General features: G+C 36.5%; 1 protein-coding gene across 1 annotated transcript in view; it reads left to right on the top strand.

The window, feature by feature from the left end:
* The window catches only part of LOC136969822 (FRAS1-related extracellular matrix protein 2-like), a 57,603-nt gene that overhangs the window by 7,260 nt on the left and 27,647 nt on the right, over positions 1–22,696 (top strand). Inside the window, 6 exon segments of the mRNA XM_067264098.1 lie at positions 9,911–10,000; positions 18,548–18,694; positions 18,918–19,148; positions 20,269–20,394; positions 20,476–20,724; positions 20,885–21,034. Of these exon segments, the coding sequence (XP_067120199.1) occupies positions 9,911–10,000; positions 18,548–18,694; positions 18,918–19,148; positions 20,269–20,394; positions 20,476–20,724; positions 20,885–21,034 (993 nt within the window).

The raw sequence follows: 22,696 nt of genomic DNA, 5'->3' as shown, positions 1-22,696 counted from the left end.
TACAGTTTTTACCATTAATTAAGTTTGAACAGACGAACGCCCTCGTCCTCCCTTTCTATCACCGTTTGGTACCTTTGAATACTCGAGTTAGTACATTTTGGGGATATTCTAACGGCATAAATCACGTGTCAAAAATATTACAACAGATAAAAACGTACGGTCACGCATGTCTGCATTGTTATGGGAGCGGTGTGATAAATACCGGGTTCTATGGAAGTTCGTGACGACGTTGTTAGGATTTGACTTTGCATGTCCGTCTGAGACTGACTAATGATACGAATCGATTCGAATTTTTCTGTCTTTAAAGTTGACAAAAGGATTTTTTACACGTGACAACTTCACACCTGTAAGCCGTATAAAGTGAGTTTTTGGAATTCCTTTTGGCATTCGAGATGTTTTCTTTGACGATTCCCACACTCTATTCGGTGCTTTTTTTAAAACTACGTAACTGAGGGGGGGGGTTAATTATTAGGGAGGAAGCGACCCGTACTTTCGTTTTCTACCCCCCCCCCCGAGGTTATCGTTTATCTGACGTCGTTTAGAATGGTGTAAAGGACGATTAGGGAAATTTCTGGGCGGTTTCTTACCGAAAATGAATCTTTTTCTATTTTAAAATTCGGTAAATATGCTAGTAGTTCGCGTGATAGTGACATACAATGCGAAGAATCGGGGAGAGAATAGAGAATGGTTAGTGTAATTCTATATTCAACTTACGTCTTTTCTAGTCAGGTTTTCTGGCGCCTTTGCTTTCTTTTTATTATTATTATTAATTTTTTTTTAATTTTGTTTCGCAAATATTAGCAAATTCTGTGTTATTATATACAGTAACATCGCGCTTCTGGATCGTATTTGACACACACTGAAGTGTCAAAGGTCGCAGCGACGAAAACTCGTCACGTAACAATGAGTATCGAGAACAATGAGTAATTAGGAACAGAAAAAGATAATTTAAAAAAAAAGTAGAAGATAATTAAGTCACAGTAAGAGTAAGTAACAATAAAGAAGAAGAGTAACAACTCGTAACAAAATTAATAATAAAAAAATAAGCTGCATCAATCATCAATAACTTCATCGAGAAACTAAGAGTAAGTAACGACAGTAACGGACTGGAGGACAATAACAATCGACCGTAACGAGTGTAACTAAACAAAAAATAGTTGCAATTGTAACGAACAAGAGTACTGTATTATAAAAAAACACTATTAAAAACGGCAGTGAATTTTAACGAAGCGCAAGAAAAAGGAAGATGGACGGAGAGTCCTCTTAATGAATTAAGTCATTTTGATTTACGATGATCTCCTTTAATTAAGGAGAAAATTATCGTCGAGATAAATTAAAATCGGTGCGAATTCTCTTGTTAAACAAAACTCGATTTGTGATTCATTATTGTTGCGTAATGCACGATAAGATTAGAAAAGAATGCCTCTTCTTTCGTCCCTCTTCGACTTCCCCCCTTTCTAATCACGCCATCACGTGACGCAGAACAAGCAATTACCCCGTCACGTGACGATCCCCCGAGCTAGTTTGTGTCACGTGGCCCTTTCTGTCTCCGTAGACAAAGAGTGATCGCAGACAGAAGCCTTCAGCAAAAGAAACAAACACGGCAATTATCCGATTTCTCCGTCGAGGGATGGAGGGGGGATGAAAAGGAAAGAAAATACAGTAAGGTGATGGACGTTAGTGGCACTTAACAAATTTTCGCCATTGTCGGGGGCCTCTCGGCTTCTTTCTATCTAAACAATAGACTCGGTGTAGACTCTGCACGACGGGGACGAAACGTCATCCTCCGCATCACCTGGCTGCATCTTCTGGAGATTGAAGAGAGCCGGATAAAGGCGAAAGAATTATGTTAATAAGGACGAAGGAGGGGTCTAAAAAGTCTTTTAAAAAATATTTGTAAACAGTTAAGAAAGAGGCAAGAACCGAAGATCCTTGGGAGGGCTTCAATTAATTATCCACGGTTAATGGAGTAAAAAATTCGAGGTACGACCCACCGTCGCGGAATTTTAAAAGAGATTCGTTTTTTTTTAATGAGATTAAATTAGCATTCTAATGCAGAAATGGGGGTAGGAATGGCAGCCCATCGTTGCAAACTGGTTGCTGCCGTGTTAAAAAATGTAGATTTGTATCAATTAATAACGATTCTTCGCTTTAATTGACGATTAATTAGCTTGGCTCTCGATATTTATCACAATCTCATTATGGACGTCTGCAATTCGATCCCGGAATGAACAACAAACTCCTATTAATTCTTAAGACAATGCAGTTTTTTTCGTTCACACCCCTTTATCTTGTAGAATCCTTCGCCTCAAACACGCTCTCGATGCCTTTAAACCTGTTTGCAGCTTCTAAAATCTCTCTCTATCGACGTTTTCATCTGCATCTTCCATGGACGTTACGTTGTAAATGCCCGTAAAACAGGCATGTTTTCTAGAGATCCAAACAGGTGTAAGTGGATATAGAAGATTTAAGATGTGTTTAAGTAAAATTACATCGAATAGTATAAGTTTTGTGGGCATTTACACCTAACTAAATCATGCTTGTGTGTATATACAACCGCTTACACCTTAAAAAATCATATATTTCGTAAGGGCATTTACTTCTTTACATGACCATAAAAGGAGTTTTTGGAATTTAAATTTCTCTACAAAAAAAAACAGGGGGGTATTTATTTTAGTAATAAATTAACTAGACATTGTCGAGGAGCCGTAACCAAGTATCTTCTTCGGATCTAGTTTTTCGATCGGGTGAAGGACCCTGTTACGTTTTTTGACACGCGTGACCCTATAACGAAATTCCTCTTGGAAGGGGGAACGGATTTTTAATGACCGCTAAACACGTCGTCACTCGTTACGGACTTCGTAACACGTGACGCACTCGAAGAAACTCCCGACTTTTGTTTTGAGGTGGGAGGATTTTACGACTTTACATACGACAGAAGGACGTTCTAACCAGAGGCAATTAGTCTGTTAATCTAATTACCAGAGGAGACAGTGGTAAACACAGTTCATGGTTCTACGTCCTCTTAATTGTTACTATGCAATCCCGTTTGTTGCGCTTTCTAAAACTCGGTTTTAACGCTCAGACTTCTTGTAAAACACTCGAACTCTGACCCGGCACCACCCAACCTGTTCTCAAGAACGAGATGATTACGGGGTTCGCATTTCTTCTTTTAACCACTATCCAAATGAGTTCTTTTCCCTGTGCATGCCGTATTCATACCACGTATGTAACTAGAGAGCGTAACATTCTACTCAATCCCCTTCGATTAGTCGCACAAATTGTGACTTTTTTCCAGTAAAACTGAAGAGAATCACGTGTTCGTAAATCTGTAAACCCCCCAGAAGATGATATCTTGATAAATCTGGAGAATTATATACGACAGTAGCCAGTAACCCGATCGTAACCTCGTAACTGTCGTCCTTTACTTGACAGACACGCTTCTGCGAGATGTCTGACGTAACCTTGAAGTTATCCACGTCACTTCCGTTAACCCGATCCCCCCGATTTCGATATTCCCATTAGGAAATCGAACGTCGATTTCGGTTACGCAGATGTTGCGTTACGCTAAGTTAAAAGAAAAGTATTTTATAAGCGGCATCCATCGTCCGTTGCACGCATCCTTCCGTAAGGATAACCGAGTCGGAGTGACGATAACTTGGGATAATAGAAATATAAACGTTACGACCGGTTTTTACCTCGATATAACGTTAACTAATTTCTCCATATAACGTCATATTATCATTATCGATAAAATATGGGAAAATTGCCGAGAGTTTCGTGTTTGAAACGATTTTTATAACAGTCAGACGGGAAGTAGGGTAACTAAGTGATACTCAATTGCCAAATTTTGTGTCGTCTATTGGCTGGAGGGTCGAGAAAGGAATTGTATTTACGAGACAAGATGTTGGGATATTTAACTTCCTTCCCTCCGGGGTAAAGAGATCGTATGACAGAGCGGAAGGTACGTTTTTTTTCCCCCTTCTTTTTATTCTCTGTCCACAGGGTGAAGTTTTTATCTACGTTCTGGAGGATAGTTCCTGTCATTATACCCCCATGTGAAAATCCATAGTCCCAATATTGTCACCCAAAAATATGCCAGAGCCGTAAATAGCTCCAGGTGTACTTTCGACAGCCTTGCTGTCTGGACCAAAAAACTAGGACATTCTTTTTGGCAGTGTACAGGGTCTCGAATGTACTGTACAAGATGTAGAGATCTTTCTAACAGGAAATTAATCGATGTACGAAACAGGTTTGTCTTTAAACACTTAAAAAAATAATAATATAAACAGCGTATAAAGTCATCTCGATCGATTTATGTCTACGTAATGAGTTTATGAATAATATTAATTCCCTTTCTCGACAAGTGTAATAAACACGAAGATACCCCGCAGACAGGAAACAACCTTGCCCTCTCGTTGCATAATTTTGGACTGTAAGACGATTACTGACAGCAGAAAACTTTTCTCGACACGGAACTAGAAGACACTAAAAATACCATCACTTTCGAATTCTCCTGTACTTTTATTTCCATTGATACAGACTTTAAAAGAACAAACAACCCCGCGGATAATGGAGGTGGGTGAAGGGTGAACAGACTGGAGCCGTTTGAATTAAAGGAATATTGTCGTGGAGTCAGTGACGTCAGACGGGAAGTCTTTGTTGCCATCTTCACTCGACGATGCTCTACTTAGCACCCTACTCGCGAGTTCTTTTTTCCGCATTTCGCTGTATGCAATTACAGAACGACCTTGCCGACACAACCCCGCCACAATTTAGTTTATTTATCGAAACATTTTAAAGGAATTTTTAACGAATTTTACCGTTTACGGGTATAATAAAGTGTCTTGCAACGGAGGGAACTTCAGGAAGAATCTAATAATATTCTCTTGTAATTGCAAAGATTCGCCCGCGTATAATCTCGTCCGCATGCTAAATTTAGACGAATTTAGTATAGGAGGAGCCAAAATATGGTTACCTAATGACTCATTCTACATCACGAGATGCACTCGTCTCTCGGAGGCCTTGGCACACTTGGAAGCCTCTCCGTTACGCTATTTATCAACGACCTAGACGTGTAATAATATTCTTTTGCCGCGTATAAATATTTAAAGTTACACATCCGTAACTTCGGTTACGATTGGTTGATCGATGGTAGGAGTCAGCATCTTTCCGGAAAGATTAAATAACAGCCGAGTATCTCGAATATCTTTTCTCCCATTCCACGTGTTAGTACTTAAATCTGTCGTTGAGGTCATATCTTTAAAACCCTCGGCGGTCGTATCAAAAGTAACAAATAACACTTCCGCAGGATTAACACAGCGCAAGATACATATGGCGCCTAATAGACTGTTAAATTTAGCTTTAAATGCTACAAACAATTCGCTCGTATTTACTGCTTTTTTTCCTTCTCTCGAAACACTAAACTCTCGGCTTTTTTTTCTCTTGAAATTCCTCTTAAAAAAGCCGAGTTTCCAGTGTGAATTAACGTGAAATAAAAAGATCGAATCGCCTGTTTTGTTGCCAAGGTGCAACGGTCTTATTATTCGAGTCTATATACACTAGCAGTGTACATATACGTGCCTATACTGTATAGCATCTCACCTGGAGGGCATCTGTCCCTCGACTTTCATTTAGATTATAATTTGCGGGATCGATCGCGGCCATAAAACACTTCAATAAACGTTTACATTTGTTGTTATTAGGAATTTCGTTACTTCTCTATCTTTATGGGTCGAGTCTTATCGTCAGATGGGATATTCGATCCCGGTAGTAACGTGTGAAGTATTATTTGTATAACGACTTTAATGCTTCTTAATTTATGCTATTTTTGAATAAATTATAAAGGTTAGACGTTGAAAAACGAAAATAAAATAAGAAAAAATGACTAGTTGTAAAGCTTAATGAAAGACTTTTGTTATCTGCAGCCAGCACTAAAGATAAAAGCCGAATATCAATTAGTTTGGTGGACATAAAACCTCACAACTTGACACATTCTCGATAGGGAGGATATAAAAGAAGCGAAATGGATACAACTTAGCCTTTTACGGTTACGTTAACAGAAAAAATCAATTAAGATTATCGAGTGGAGTACAAACTCGGTACATGTGTCGTCGAGTGAGAGAAAGGTGAGGGTCGTTACGTTACAAATGAAGCAGACAAGACGTTACTCGACTTTATCGTCGCGAGGTTAGATAAGAGTTTAGTAAGACGTCATTAATAATGCCACTTTTTCTCCGACGTCTTTTGTTAATAAGGAACCGTATCTGGGTGTTAGGTCATTCTCAATCATTTTCGTCCCGTATCTTCACGTCAATTCTCGTTAGTGACCTCCCAAGAGGTAGAAAGGATCTTTACATCTATCCGGGGTCCTCTATTGTTATCCGTAGAAGGGGGCGAGACTACAGAAAAGGTTCTTCCAATCTAGAAAAAGGTGCCTGATCGATGGAAAGTCATTTGATATTGCTAGAAAAATCGCTTGATTAAGCACTTTCAGTTTTTGTTTGACTTGGTCGACCCACTCTGTAAACGGTTGTTTATGCGGGTTTTATAGTGCCGCAGGTGTGCCCACCCATAGGTTATGAAATGATTTTCGAACTCGACCTCTAACCTCTTAAATTCTGATTTATCTCTACGCTTCGACGGACACGACACTTTCTTTTTTGTCTGTTTTTGTAGATTCGTCTCTGCACGGCGCTCCCTTCCGTTTTTTTTTACAGCCCGGGGAAGGTGTTTACTTCCTCACACACAGTTCTAAATATATAAAAGTGTGTCCCAAATTATTAAATTTCTACTTAATCCAGTTCTAAATGAGATATTTTTAAAGATCTTCACGCTCGACACCGAGTAAGTTTGAAGGATCGACAGAGGATAACTAACACTTCCTTGGCCTGTGAACTCGAATTTCCTGTCCTTTTGATCTATCTACTTCTACGCTGAAAGATAAAGTAGTTCACAATTTAAATACGTTTTATAACAGTTTATAATCGCCAATTAAGTAATTAAATTACCCAAAATCCTGGCTTAAAATGCCATATTTTTTTTAAAAAAAAAAACATAACGGCTCTCTTTACCTCTTTATAATTGTGGTATTGTTTTAGGAGTTTCGAACTTAGAAAAAAATAGAAAAAAACTATAAAAATTTTATAAAAACAAGAATTTTAAATTATTACAGTTCCTGCACATTTCAATGTTTATCTAACTGTGTTATGTTTACGTATAGGAAGAGATAAGATAGAGCAAGATTTATTTCTAATAAAAGTCAACAACAACCGAGTTTTATTGATGAGTAGTTTGAAACATTTTCCATTTATCTCTTCCAGAAAACGATAGGAAGTCGATCCCAATCATTATCTCGACGAATATTTAAATATAGAAGTGTTAAGTTGCTCGCTAGTTGCATAATTTGGAAGACGGAGAGAGAGAGAGAGAGCTACGACTTTGGAAAAAATCACCACCCCTCCAATATATCCTACTACACTTTGGAAAGGTTGAATCCTAGAGAAGGATAAGGTCATTAAAATCAGATTAAATGGAAGGATTACCGTCCCAGATCCACACGTGCATGTGTGTTGCTTAGGGGCACTATTTCTGGCACTCGAGTTACATGCCAACGTATAATTATAGAGAAGGTGACTGACTGTGCGAAACGTCTCTAAGCCATCAACACTATGACTTTCATGAAAAATTTTAATTTCTTCTTCACGGATAATTCCGTTTTTTCTCTGAAAAATCTACTGGAACCTGTTAGGCTAACACACCAACACGTCTACGGGCATTATTTGGCTTAACCCAGATACCTAAGAAAAGACCGATTCGTTGTTACGCGATCCCCAAAACCTGACCACTTGGAGCAGGGCCTTGACCAGCCGATTCTATAAATAGGAAGAGTCTTCTTCAATGACACATTTGTCATCGACGTGACAGAATCGAGTGGTGTTTCGTGAGTCATTTGAATAAGTACTCATTCCAGTACATATGTTCTAGAGTATTATTCACTCTAGAAATATTAAGATTTGAATAACCGTTTACGGTAGAAACGTGTAATATTATAGAGATGTTACGGAGTTTTAGTAGCTGCTTATAGGATCCTAGAGACATTAAAAGTCTCTAGAAGTCCGGATTCTAGAGATATACGAGGCTTTAAAAACCTTTTTATAGGATCCCGAGTATCGCTAATTTGCGCAATGCCTCGTCCACCTGTACACGTGTTGCTCAGCTATTACTTTTGGGGATCGAGTTATCAGAGCGGAAAGTGAGTTATCGGATAGAAACACCCATTCCTTTAACGCTTTTTTTTTAATATTTCGTAATTTATTAAAGCGTAAAGCGGTGAGAAGCATCTTTCTTACAGTAATGAAGGTTATTAAGCGTTTTTCCCGAGATTAGTCGGTCCGGTTTTCGTGGCCACGGTGATGAATGGCGATGCAAAGTGACGATGTGTATCTGCAGTTTACACAGCGTCAGGTAATTAGAGTGCAGCGACGACCCACTGGGCCAATTACCTGTAATCTTTGGACCAAATTTCGTTGTAAGAAACTCGATTGGGGCCCAATTTTCTCTGGTAAATAAATGGTAGTTATTATCTCCAACCGGTTTCATCTACGAGAAAATCTCACTGTCGAAAAATTCAATTATAGTATTCTTCTGGACTTTTTCTCTTCCGAAACAAATTCGTTTCGTTATTAAATTATAAATTCACGGGTATAATTACAGTCTGGCGTAATTATACCCGTCGGTTTTTTCCCGTCCCCTGCAAACAGGAAACGAACAGGAACTGTTTTGCATCTTTCTTCCTCCTCCTCCTCCTCTTCGCTTCCGATCGTCCGGTTATTATCCACTTTCCGGTTATCTAGGCCATCTCTTACTTAATTTGCCACTCACACGTATAATTTAGATGGACTTTTATAGTTAAAACTTGCGAAGAATGCCGCGTGGAAGCGTGTTGAAAGAATTATTTTCGCTGTTATTATCCTTTTCGGAACCTTTCGGTTAATTGATAAATAAGCTTTTCTCGGTAGAGCGGATGGATTTTGGCAAAAGTGACGTTTCGAATGGACGATAATTAAACAATTAGTGTTTGTTTTTATCAATTTGTAACGAGATCTTTCACGCCTCCTCTTCCATCTTTATTAAACTTTTTATGTAAAATTTTCCAAGAAAATACTTTAAAATATGAGTTTAGAGTGTTTAATTTAAAACTAGAACACGATATAATTTAAAAATAATCGATTTTTCTGGCATTTAATGAGCGAAACACACTCAACAGACCGCATCCTTCGGCTAAGTGTTGAAGCCATTACCGGATAAACATCCGAAATTTCTCTAATTATTTACAAGAAAACTGCAACTTTCGATTGATTTTGGAAGAATATAACCCTTCGGACACACGAAACAATACTTACACCCGAGTTAGAGCCTAATTTAGCGCTTATGTTTCGATGAGTATAAGTGCTCACGTGGTCACAAAGTGGATAAGTTATCTTCCAATTGATGTATTCGTGTAAGTTCTCGCCTCAGAAGCGGGGGAACAAAACGGAAATAATGACAATTTAATGGGACGACACGCGCAACCACAGTCATACGTCGGGGGTGAAAGGGAATTTAATTACACAGCCCTTTTGGACGAAAGAACAGGATGTGGGCCTTCGTGTGTGGCCCGGTGCACACCCTCGATTCTAATTGGAACAAGTCGAGTTCTTTTACAATTTCTAGCATCAATATAGGGCGTAGCATGCAAATTTTCGGGAGTACATCCGTATTGTCTGTAAACAATACATCTCCCTTACATCCTGCTTCAATAGATGCCCGCTCCTATACGCACTCTTACCTTTTTCTTTATAGTTACGTAAGTTTAATCGAGAAGTGTGCCACAAATACAATTTAACATTCATTTCTTTCGTCTTTATAGCTGACGTGGACGACATGAGCATTTACTACGTCTTGAACAAGAACGTGAACGAGACGTCCGATTTGTTCGTTTTTAAGATAGTCGACGAAGGTGAGTCCCTTTCCTTACACCATTTTCGCAAGATTTAAAGTGGTATTTTGACGATAAAACGTGCCAGAACACCAGAAAACCGTGTCTTAATAAAGACACGGTTTTCTGGTGTTCTGGCACGTAATAAGCGCGCTAATCATGTTTTAAAAACAAACACGCGAAGAAAATTGTGATTAAACGGGTCATTAATTTTATTCCATTCGAATATACCATTTTTTTTTCAACTGTGTGATTAATAATTTAATAACATTTAATGCATTTTGTCGGTTAAAATGTCACTCTTTTCTAAACGATTGGCTTTTATGATTAATGTAAAGTCGGAGTTGTGACTAAACTTGTAAATGTATCCGCAAAAAAGTGTTAATAACCTAGAAAAAACTGATAGTGTAACAGTTTGCCATAAAATTATTGTTGCTCATCCATCATTTTTACCTCACAGTGATAAAGTTCCGGTAGCCACCTGAAGATTATAATTTTCTCTCCTTGCTAATCATTGACAGGAGTTACAATTATGGAGCTTTATTACAGGACCGGTTACTTTACAAAACTTTTTTTAAATATTCAAAACTTCCAAATTTACATAAAGTACGGGAGCGATGATAAAATCCTGATTATAAACTAAAAAAAAAGGAGCATAAACATCTTAATGAAGTAGGCCCATCTGCATCGGCAGCAGCAGCGGCTCTGAAGATCCCGCTTGTTGCAACGTCTCGAAAACTTCACCGGATCTTTCCATTACGAATTTTTAAGTGTCTGAATAAGTAATATACCTTAAAATAACCCGAAAAATAATAAACAGTACATTACATCCCCGGACAATATCCTTGTAAGAACAATCAACTTGTTAGACTCGTAACGCTTAGGCTATTAAAATATTTGAAGCAATTGAAGTTAGAAGGTTAGATGTTAAGTTCGCGAACTGCCAAGTTTCATTGTCTCAATAAAGATAAGGAGAAGTAGGTGTACGAAAATAGGTTAAAGAATGTCTTAAAGAACGAATTTTCGAATTTAAAGAAAGATGATTAATGTAAGTGGATAGAAGTGTTGAAATAAATGATACAAATAGGAATTACTGTTATCCGGACGACGGAACGAAGGAACCATAAAAAAAATAGCAGGAAATTAACGCAACACATGATACATTGCCTTCAACATAGTTGGAATTACACATGAATTGGAGCTCTTTTTCTCACAGCGGGAGGTTTTCTTGACATAAAGTAGTTAAAGTTATTTAGAGTTCGTGTAGAGAAAGCCGCGGGTGGATCTCTTTATTCTTTTCTTGCATCCATATGCTTAAAATTATTCACTTTCCCGAATAAATTTTGGCAATTTCTAGCATCCGGACGAAGTTCCTTTCGTCTAGATAATGGATAAAACTGGTCTGGTTGCTTTAACTATGAAAAATAACCACGAATAGTTAAAATATAGAAAACCTGAATTACGATACTCATAAAATACCAGTAATTGAATTAATCTTTATTAAAAATAGCAATTACCATCCTCCGAAGGACGTTAAATTTGCATATCGTCTACATCAAAGGAGCGAAATTGCGCTGCTACCGAAAACGTGATGCGTTAGACGTGACAAGAATAAGGTACTAAACACTATCGACCGTTGTATCATAGTACAATGGACATTTTATATAATAAAAAATGGCTCGATAAATCATTTACCAGTTAATTCAACAACATTGCAACGTAGATCAACACGGGCACCTCACGAAAATTAATTAAATATCATTATAATATGAGTAAGAGCCTATCCATCCGAAGTGACGTCGAAGAGAGGTTTGAAGAGGGGTGCTCGTCCCGAAAGCCCGTATTTAAGTATTGACACGGGTCAATATGTCAGAATGTTGCTTTATGTCCCGTATTTGGCAAACAAATCTTAAGCTTCTACTTAAAGAATCGTGACGTATTATCAGACACGTAAACTTGGATGACTTGGCATCCATCTCGGGTCAACGGCTCCTCTTAAATTTTTCGATCACAATGGTTATTTTAGAGTTTGCACGCAATTATCATTACCGAGAAGCATCCACGTGTTTTTTGGTAGGAGACGGACGGAAAAAATACAAGAAGAATATAATATATCCTGTGAGATATCTCCCGCTTCCCGGTGAGGAATGTGGATTTTGACAAATCTTTTGAATAATGTCCTCGTATCTATGTAGATTATGTGGTCAAAAACAGGCGAGGAGAAAGCAAAATATGTGTAAAGTGAAATTCTAGAATTATATCCCTTGCTAAAAATGTCTGGAGCAAATTTATGTGAGGTCATTTTAAAGAGGGACGAAGCATTCACGATGAAACATGCGCTGCCAACTTTAATACTTGGTAGAGAAATTTTGAATGACGAATAGAAGAATTCTACGTGTAAAAAAAATCGATTTCTTAGCGATAAATATCGAAAGACCTATCAAATTTTCGCATTTTGATGGCAGATCACGTCCCGGTGCACTTAGAGGGATCGACTCCGGGTCGAAACTGCTGTTTGTTCGACCTCCGACCTTTCCCGCTCGACTCCACTCGTAAAGAACTGCCTTCCACACCTGTTAATGCATTTTTAACTTTAACCAAAACTCGACTTTACCGGTTTTCTGTGGAATCTCTATTTAAATAATGGATGATATTCGGTAAAAATAAAATTCGATAGTTTTAATTAAGTGCAGTTCGGCGCCGCACTTGTCGCTATTGAGTGTCGATAAGTCGCACACTTAGATGGACATTGACTTTTTTTCAAATTTATCTACTTTCTTCCTCTGTAAACACGCTACTATCTGAGATCTGTCAAGGTTTCTTAGAAGAGATGGTCGACAACACCGATTCTCTATTGAAGCCAGCGAAAATTCCAAAAATATGGGAAAGTTTAGCCATCCGGTCGGTAGCTTAATTGATTTTCTGGCTTGATAGTTAAACATAAAAATGTTTCGGCAGGTAAAACGTTACCTGCTGAGACCCGTGCATTTTTCTTTCTTCGTGACGAAACTCGATAGTCTGGAGTTGAAAAGCCGAGATTTTTTGACTTCTTTGAAGTGATAGGTGACAAGTCGGGGCTAAGAATACTTTAGGGAGGACCTGGACTTCGTCTCGACATTAAGTACTACTCAGACTACTATAAACTGTCGTCCAACAAACGTCTGTTTCTCTGTTATTAACCACGTAAACCGCTAATTTCATTTTTTTTAATAAGCAATTTCGTTCTAAATTTGGTAGTAGTTGGAAATTTATGAGAGTGCCATTAATATATAGGGAGTGTATATTTTTTTAGAAGGTGGGGTGTCTATTCTGAAAGCTTAATCTTCTAAAAAAGCATGGAGTCGACGAAAGGTTTTTTTTTCTCCAGATAATCAACGACACACAAAACCAGGAAACGTGCATCATCTTTCTGTCATTCCAAAGATCTGTTTTATCGCGCGTGTTTCGTTCTCCTCGTTTGTCACGAATTTGTAGAAACAAGAAACGTACACTGGTTGGCAATGAGAAATAACACTCTAATTTGCAGATAGAAATCATAATTACAAACGAATGTTTATATATATATATGTGTGTGTGTGTTACTAACAATCATCCGGAGCAACTCCTACAGAAGTTTGATAAATTATAACTGTCTGAGTCGACACACGACTAATTTTGTGTTCTTTAAATTATCGTTCTCTTGGCATCTTAAGTGGCTTCGTTTCTACATTACACGCTGCGAAGATAATGTTGCTTATTAATAATGCAACCCGGCGATACGCTGTTTAATAATGGAATCTCGTTAGCATTATGTAACGAAAAGATAAAGCAAATCTCGTTCTACCAGTAGGCTCTTATCTAAATAAAATGATGTAAATATTTTTATTTGAATTATTTAAATGATTTCATTCAGATAAAAAAAATAGTTTAGGTTGATTTTGGGCTACATTTTATTCTCGCGCTAGAGAATACGCTACATTATCATCAAAGCTCCGCCTGTGGTAGTTATCGAAATTAACTTTCAATAATAGTTTTTTTTTTTTTTTTTAAATCTGAAAATATTAAAAGCTTTAGAAGAGGTTTCAAAATGCGTATTAATATTCTTTATAACGAAAAAAGGATCGAAAAAATAATTACGATGCGATACGCGATACAAAACGCAAATAGACACTACATCACACTGAAAGACGTGCTGCGGGTCATTGTTTTCGTCATAGAGAAAGACTTACCGCACCCTTCACCTCGACAGGTCCATTTATCTATCGGCTCTGACGTAATTTACGTTGCTGGAGAGCATCCGAAATAGAAAAAAAAGCGTTTCATTCTTCTGCTGTAGGCTACTAATGACCCGCGGTGTTATCGAATGCACTGGCGGAAGCTCGAAACTGTCAAGAGCGTTTTTTCCCCCCTCTCGAAGAATGGTAAACAAAGTTTGCTTTGATGTCTGTTAAAGAAAAGTGTGTTATTTATCGAGTTTTTCCGAAGGATAATTAGGTAATTGATAGCATACTTTTCACTTCTGGAAATCCAGTTAAGAAGCCAGAGGTTATAGAATTGTTTAGTAATTCCCGAACTAACTTGGACCCGTTTTTAGTATTTACTTCTGCGATCTGTACATAATAAATCCCATTAAAGATAGAGTTTCGGCACGCTTTAGATAGAAGTCGGTCGCCGAAGTACTATAAATAAACGTCGAAGCATAATTATACAACTTTAAAAAAAAACCAAGAAGTTTATTTAGTTTAGTAGAACTGATATAATTTATCAGAAATTAATTGCCAAAAATTTACTCCGCGTGCCAAAATTGCTGGAATTTAGGGGAAAACCGTGTATAACGCGCAATTTTTACCCTAAATGGAGGGTATTTTTCGGGGAAAAGTCGTGTCGCCATCTAGCGATATAAATTACAGAAAATGGGACATATACGAAAAAATACAGTAAATGTGATTAGTGACGTTACAATTAGTAAAAAAAAAAAAAAGACGTGATCGTACTCGACATCGCTTATTTTTTCCCCAATACAATAAGTTCTTTGTATTTAGTTACCGAAGGAGTCGGTTATGTCACGTCATAAAAACCACCACCCGCCGAAAAAAGAATTCTGTCGATAGACAGGCAACTTCGTCAGGTTTAAATGGCGGGGTCGACGAACAAAAGTCGTTGATTAATTATTAATTTTCTTTTCAATTATCAGTCAATTTGAGAAGGGGAGGAGCACTCGGGGTGGTTCTCATCGGGCGTTACTTGGACACGTCCCCGTTTCGAATTTGACAAATTGACTAGCTCTATGAGAAAATAACAGGGTGTGAGAATGCGTCGCCTTTCTAAACGTTGATTTCTATCTTGATAACATAATATCCTGCACACTTCTAGATGTTAAAAGCCTTCAAAGGCTATGTTACCGGGGTTTTAATAGTACTTTAGCCTCTGTAGGTATGAACTCGTGCCATTCAGATTCGTCTTAAGCTTACCTTTGTTGGTAGCGTAAGCATCGAGGCTCGAAATTGTAGTACATAAACATTATCGAGTCAAAGTCATTACGAATCTTAAGTAGCCTTCAGTGTTAAAAAATGTTTAAACTTAGCTATTCGTAACCTACTAACATTTAAATTCCACTCGATAAATGTCATACAAAATAAGATTTATAGGCTATATAAACGTACAGGATGAAAGAATGCATCATTTGAGTTACTCCATGATTTTAGTTTATGGCACCCATTCAGTTATTCAACGATAAAGAAGCACGAGATACAAATCTATCCGCCTATTTGCAGGTAAACTTTGTTTTCATGGTTTAAGTTCGTTACCTATGAACAAAAGTCATATTTTTATCTGTTAAATCAATGTTTGGAATGAAATCCATCGATACACGAATTACGAGGAACTCGCCGTGGATTTTAGCTAGTTTGTAAATAAATAAACACTGTAGATCTATTAAAAGATGCCTACAATTAGAATAGTACTCTATAAATACGTATAGAATATGCCTCTTCGTGTAGCCTACACGAAGGCCTGTAGAGCGTTATGTTTCGTGTTTTAAAGTCGTTATTTTAAAGATTTCAACACTGCAATTAAAAAAAAAGTATTATTTATAGTTCAATTACGCCCAATTTTCCATTCTTAGTGCAAATTTTTCTATTCTAAATAATTTTATCATCGCGTTAAATTCAAATTAAGGAAGATTATATAAAGAAATATTGCTCTTAACTATGTAATTGAAGCAAATTTGCAGCAATTGTCATTCGGCGCGAAAGACTAGGCGTATAAATCAAAGAATTTCTCAACGAGAAGAAATAAAGTCGTCATCTAAACTGCTACAATTTGTTTACAAATATTTTCGAATGGCCCGAAGCATTTTGGAATCTGTAACCACTTAGGGCTCTAACAGCCCGTAAATGGCGGATTCTCAGACTAGACGAAGCAAATAAGTCTATCTATCGGGTCTGTAAGATGGTGGGTTTCTCGCATCCGGATCGATTAATGTCACCAACAAAGGAGAAGCAGTGAGGGTCCTTTCGGAACGACACACCTCTACTTAAAGTGGTAAAGGCGCCAAATCACCGACCTTAATAACACCTTTCCTCACCTTTAGGTGACGACCAGCCTTCGGATATACTTTTCTTAATGACAAATATTCTAAAGAATGAATCTGGAATCATTTTGTTTAAAGAACAGAAGTATTACGTCTTATCTTTATGGTCTCGTGATTCTAGTTTAATCGCCGCAACCATCTTTGTAGCCTATGGGATTAACAAATTAGTGGCACGTAATGGCACAAGAACATCCACCTCGACCTGCACCCATCTAAAGGTTCTTTTCTTCACTTAAATCATAGAAAATCGATTTAGTAAAGATTGTAAAAAGGCTTTTAAACCTTGAAATCACCAATGAGTTTCGCCATAATTTTTATGGTTCTACAAAATTGCGGTTCGCTACATTTGAGGAAGCAACAGATCACTTTAGAGTAAACACAGTTTGAAAGTTTTGCCATTAATCTTTATTAGTATTTATTTAAAATGTGGAAGAATTTACTCTGTCAAATTTATACCCGGAAACCATCGGCTATAAAAAAAAAAAGACAAAAGTTTGTTTGAAGATTTTTCATCAAACTTCGTTTGTCGGGTCGTACATCATCGAACAACTGCAAAGAGGGGAAGGAGACTTCGACGTGACAAGTCTCCGGGGGGTATTAAATCACCATCAACACTTTCAAAAAATAATATTTTCGTCTACAGATTTTTGTGCGCCATTTTCTAGATGTTATCTATTCGAGACTAACGTGTAGACAACTTTTGTAGGTGGACCACACGCGAAAGCGGACAGACGTTGTTTCCCCTCCGCCGACAAATCACATTTGAGGGTGATCGGAGGGAGAATCTGGAATTCTCCCGCTGCTCCCTCGGTTCGTTTTATGGCCGATGACTAAAAAGATAGCGAAGAACGTTACAAGTTGCCTTTCGTGTCATATGTCGAGATGTTACGACATATTAAATTCTGTTTGCTGATTTTAACAACCCACCGTCTGTCACACGGATAGCAGGGGTTGCCTTTCTAAGAAAAAAAAACTTTCGCTCCCCCCTGGAGCAGGGAAGAAGAAAGCGTTTATACAAGTGAAGTCTCAAGAGGATGCTGTTCAGATGCAACTTATAAAAGTCAATGTTTAGATAGATTTGTGGGTGGGATGAAGAAGATCTTTGAACTTTGGCTCCAGGAACCAATGGTATTTTGAGCATTTTTGTCGGCTGGCATCTTTCCCGACAAAACAACTGTTTTCGAACGTAGTTTGAATGATGATGATGCGGAACAAAAAATACGTCAAATTAACTAACGAGGGTCGATGTTACCCTTTCCCCCCTCTTTTGATTGCTATAATTTATGGAGACAAACGACTCTTCTAAAAATAGATCGTCACAGAATTATGCTACGAAAAACTCAATTTAGAAAATATTCCTAGCCAAACAAAATTTCATTTGGAGAAACGTCAAAACGTCAGCTTTTTAGTAGCCTACAAAGTTCTATTCAAAAGCATTATCTCATCAAGAAGTTTTATGTTTTACAACTTCTCCAGAACGGATTTAGAAATTTCTAAACCTGTTTTCATTAAATTTTCTGTTTTAAATTGTATCCTAGAATATAATCTTTGATGCTATTTATAACATTAACTGACATTCTGACTTATTACTCAGTGTAACTTCTTTTAACAAGACCAGATTTGCCAAATGGCAAATTATTTGTTTACCAAACAGTGCTTAGTATCTCTCTGAAATTTTAACTGGATTCTTAATTATTTCTGTTGAGAAAACATTTTAGAAATTCCCAATTACTGCCTCTTATTTTATCAAGGGAGAAGATTCAAGAACAGCAATAAATGTGTTAATTAAAAGTAATACTTCTAGATGTTAAAGCCAGGAACATCTACTTCTGAGTCAATAAAAGAAATAAAACCATTAAAATTGAAACTGCCACATATTACTGTAATTGAAAATAAATTTATAATTTTCTAATTCAAAAATCATGTTTAAGTGTTAATTAAGTCACAACTCTCTATTATACAACTTTGTATTGAGTCTTTTTTTATATCTCTTTCAGGTAAAAATGAATTAGATAATCAACAATTCCTCATAAATTGGTCGTGGATTTCTCTCGAGCACGATTTCTACTCCATTAATGAAACAGAAAAGTTTTTAAAGATAAATCTCAGAAGAAGAGGATATTTAGGAGAAACATCTTTTGTAGGTAAGCATCTAGTAATCTTTAAAAATATTCATAAATGCAATTTATGCCTTTATAAATGCTGACGGAATATATTATATATTCCGTCAGCACTTTTCTTGACAGCATTAATCAAATAGATTAATTTGTACAAATTTGAATTATCTTTGTACAAATTTGAATAATTTAGCTTCTCGTAAGCATGTATTTATTTAAAACACCTCGTCCTTCTCGTTTCTTATGTTAGGCGTACAAGTAAAAAATATGACGGCTAAGCAAGGATTAGATTTTGGAAGTTATTTTGCCAAGCAAGTGCAGTTTAACCCGGGTCAGATAGAAGCGAGATGGAAGATTAGAATTCTCGACGACAGCTTGTATGAAAAAAGAGAACAATTTTTGATTGTCTTAGAAGATCCTGTCATGGCTGCCCTAGAATATCCAGAAAAAACTGTTGTCACAATTATAGATGAAGAAGATGGTATATATATATTATATATATAATATATATATATATATATATATATCAGGTCAGTCCATAAGTTCGTGCATATTTTTATCTACGAAAAAAAGCAGCAAAAAATTTTAATTAAATTTTATTTCAATCTATAATGTATTCACCATTATTTTGTACAATTTCTTGCCATCTTGATGGTAGCTTTTTTTTCAATTTTTCATTTAAACACTCTAATTGCTCACAATACATTTGAGCTGTAATTGTTTGATTAGGTTCTAACAGCTCAAAGTGAATTACACCTGACATATCCCACCAAACAGACAAAAGAATTTTTTTTTTGGATGCAACCCACCTTTTGCAGTCGGTTTTGGCTGCTTGTCGCCATCCATCCACTGTCTTTTTCTCGTCACATTATTATAGAGGATCTATTTTTTGTCTCCAGTAACCAGCCTACCAAGAAAAGGTTCTAAAGCAATACGGGATAAAAGAGACGTGCAAATGTTTACATGTTATTGTCGGTTAGCTATTGACAGTTCACCTGGAATCCATTTTCCTAGCTTTGAAACTTTTCCGATTTGTTGTAGGTGTCTATGAACAGTTCCACGGGATGAATTTAAACGTTCTGCAATTTCATCAACTGTTAACAATGGTTCTGCTTCAACTAGTGCAGAGAGAGTATCGTCATCAAAGTCGACGGGTCTTCCAGTACCAGCCTTATCCTCCACACTAAAATCATTGTTTCTAAATCTTTCAAACCACTTCTGCCCAGTCCTTGCACTAATTACAATTTGATTATGTACAGTATTTATTTTTTTGGCTGCATTTGTAGCATTCTCACCACTTAAAAATAAAAAGTATAAAACATGTCTTTTATATTGGTCAGTTACTCCCATTTTAACGAAAATAAACAACTGAAATGTTTCCAATTCTGAACAGTATTATATGAATGAGATCCAATTTAACACCAGTGTAAAAATTATCACATTAGACTGACATGTTTAACAGCAAAACAAGATTTTTCTCAAGGTCATAAAAATGAGCATGGACTTATGGACTGACCTGATATATATATATATATTTACTAGTATAAAATAAATTTAAACAGTAATTTAATTAACATTCTTTAAAATATTTTATATTTTAGTCTCTACAGTATTTATACCCAAAGAAAAGTATATGGTGAAAGAAGATTCGGGCGAATTACTGATACCAATAGAAAGAAGAGGCGACGTTTCTCAGGAGATGATGGTTATATGTTCCACCGAATCGGGTGAGGAATATAGATAAATTAACGTAACCGTAGAAAGTTCTTTTAAATAATCTGTTAAGTCGACCGTGTAAAATTTTCCAGATAGTGCAATTGGAACCGCGCATCCCACCGTATTGTCTTATTCGGACTACATAAGTAGGCCGCAAGATCACAACAGCATCATTCGTTTTAACAGAGGCGAAAAAATAGAACACTGTAGAATAATCATAATTGATGATTCTCTATATGAAGAAGATGAAAGTTTTTATGTTAAACTTTCAACTGCAATTGGAGGAGAATTAGGAAAATATGACAAAGCAAAAATTGTTATAGAATCAGATGATAAAGATGGTTAGTTGTTTTAAAAGATTTAATTAAAAAATGTAAATTTAGACATTGAATTTTGGTTCATGTTACTTGATAAGATTTAAGTTATCATTTATGTTAATTTCTGCATATTATAATAGCATTTACGAATTCTCTAAAACAATGATTTAAAAATAAATTTCAGTCCCGTCATTCTATTTTGGAGAACCGGAGTATTACGTGGATGAAAGTAATGGGTACGTCGAGGTGATGATATGGAGAACTGGCACAGATCTCTCCAAACAAGCTTCGGTGACTGTCCAGTCGAGACCTTCCGATCCCGTATCTGCCGAAGGTATATTTTAAAATTTTAAAACAGTACCATAGTAGTCGTAGCATAGTTAAAATATCCAAATTCTCATTAAATTTTAAGAAAAGACGACAAATTATAGACTCAAATTAAATCAAGTTTAAATGGTATTGGGAAATTTTAAAGAAACTTATAAAAAAGTAAATAAGAAAGAAAAGAGTGAAAAAGTTCATGTAATATGATCTCAAACTAATAGAACATTAAAAAAACATCATATTTTTATAGAATATTCTGCTTTACTACAAAATAAAATAATACAAAATTATTCAAAAAAGATGGAGCAGATTTTGGATTTTTATTTCAAACAAACTATAAGGGATGGAAACATTCTGCACATCATTGGATGGAGGAAGGTTCAATGTTGTATGCATTCAACACGAGCATCATGCCTTGTGCAACAAACATCAAAACGGTACACGAATCAACAATTTTCACCCGAAATCTGAACATTGTAGCAATTAACCTTACCAGAGGGATGAAATGTTGATTTATCCAAAAAAATTAGTTGTTTGGAAAGATTTTCCTGTTCCATGTCCTGAAGAATTGTAGTACAAAATTCTAGCCTTCTATTATGATTGTCAGGATGCAATGCCTGCAGTAACTACAACTTGTATGGCTCTATATGCAGACGGTTTTAAGAATACGCCAAACTGTTGTTTGAGGAATTCCAAGTTCAATGCTTGCCCGTATTATGGCTCCGTTCGAATCACCTCAGATATGCTCAACATTTTCGTCTGACACATGAGGACAATGAGTGCTTTTCTATTTGCATATACAACCATCATCTATGAATTTTTTATTCCACCCATAAATTTGCTTATAATGAGGCAGCTGTTTATTGAACCAACAGTGGGATTCACACTTTGTATACTGTAAACACTTTGTAAACAAATTTTTGATTCAGTTTTTCCGAGCACCCTTTTCAAAAATTGAATTCCAAATTTGATCTTGATTCGTCTTTCATTTTATAGTTGTATAATTGTTTTTTGTTTTATACCTTTCATGTTAAAGCTGGTGATTTTTCTTTTAGTGATTTTGCTTCTATTTGTGCATACAATAAGGTTCCTCTCTATTTTTTATTGCATATGTTAACAAATGTTTTACTGGTATACTTTCCATGGTCATTGCTTACGCTGACAACATTAAATTAATTAATAGCAACCCTATCTCTGTACAGACTGCTTGTAAAGAGATAAGGTTGTTATAAATTATAGGGTACTAAATACCCTAGTTAAGTCTTTGAAAAAACTGAACCTTGTCATTAATGCACATATTATATTAATGCACTTGTTATACTCTTTTCTTGTATTGAAACCCTCATACTTCAGACTTTTTATTGAAAACTGTTGTCTTTCTTATGCTTAGTTATCTCTGATTTGGGAGTAATCTTACCGGCCAGATAGCCACGTGCATCAACTGGAAGGAGGAGCCGAGTCTATCTCTAGTCTGGCAGTCCCTGTTACGTGCCAATCCGCACCTACCTCCTCTAGCACACGACCGCACGTGTCATGCGGGACCCTTTTTGGTGAAATGACACCCGATTCCACCGAATAACATACAATCCATCCAGGGAATTCCTTATCCAGTTGACTTGAAGAGCAACGTGCTTGTTCGAAAATGTTTGTCACCCGCGATATACGATATATA

The sequence above is a fragment of the Centruroides vittatus genome, unplaced genomic scaffold, assembly GCF_030686945.1.
Source record: "Centruroides vittatus isolate TY-2023 unplaced genomic scaffold, ASM3068694v2 contig_1042, whole genome shotgun sequence".
Classification (NCBI taxonomy): domain Eukaryota; kingdom Metazoa; phylum Arthropoda; class Arachnida; order Scorpiones; family Buthidae; genus Centruroides; species Centruroides vittatus.
This window is presented reverse-complemented; position numbering and strand designations above follow the sequence as displayed.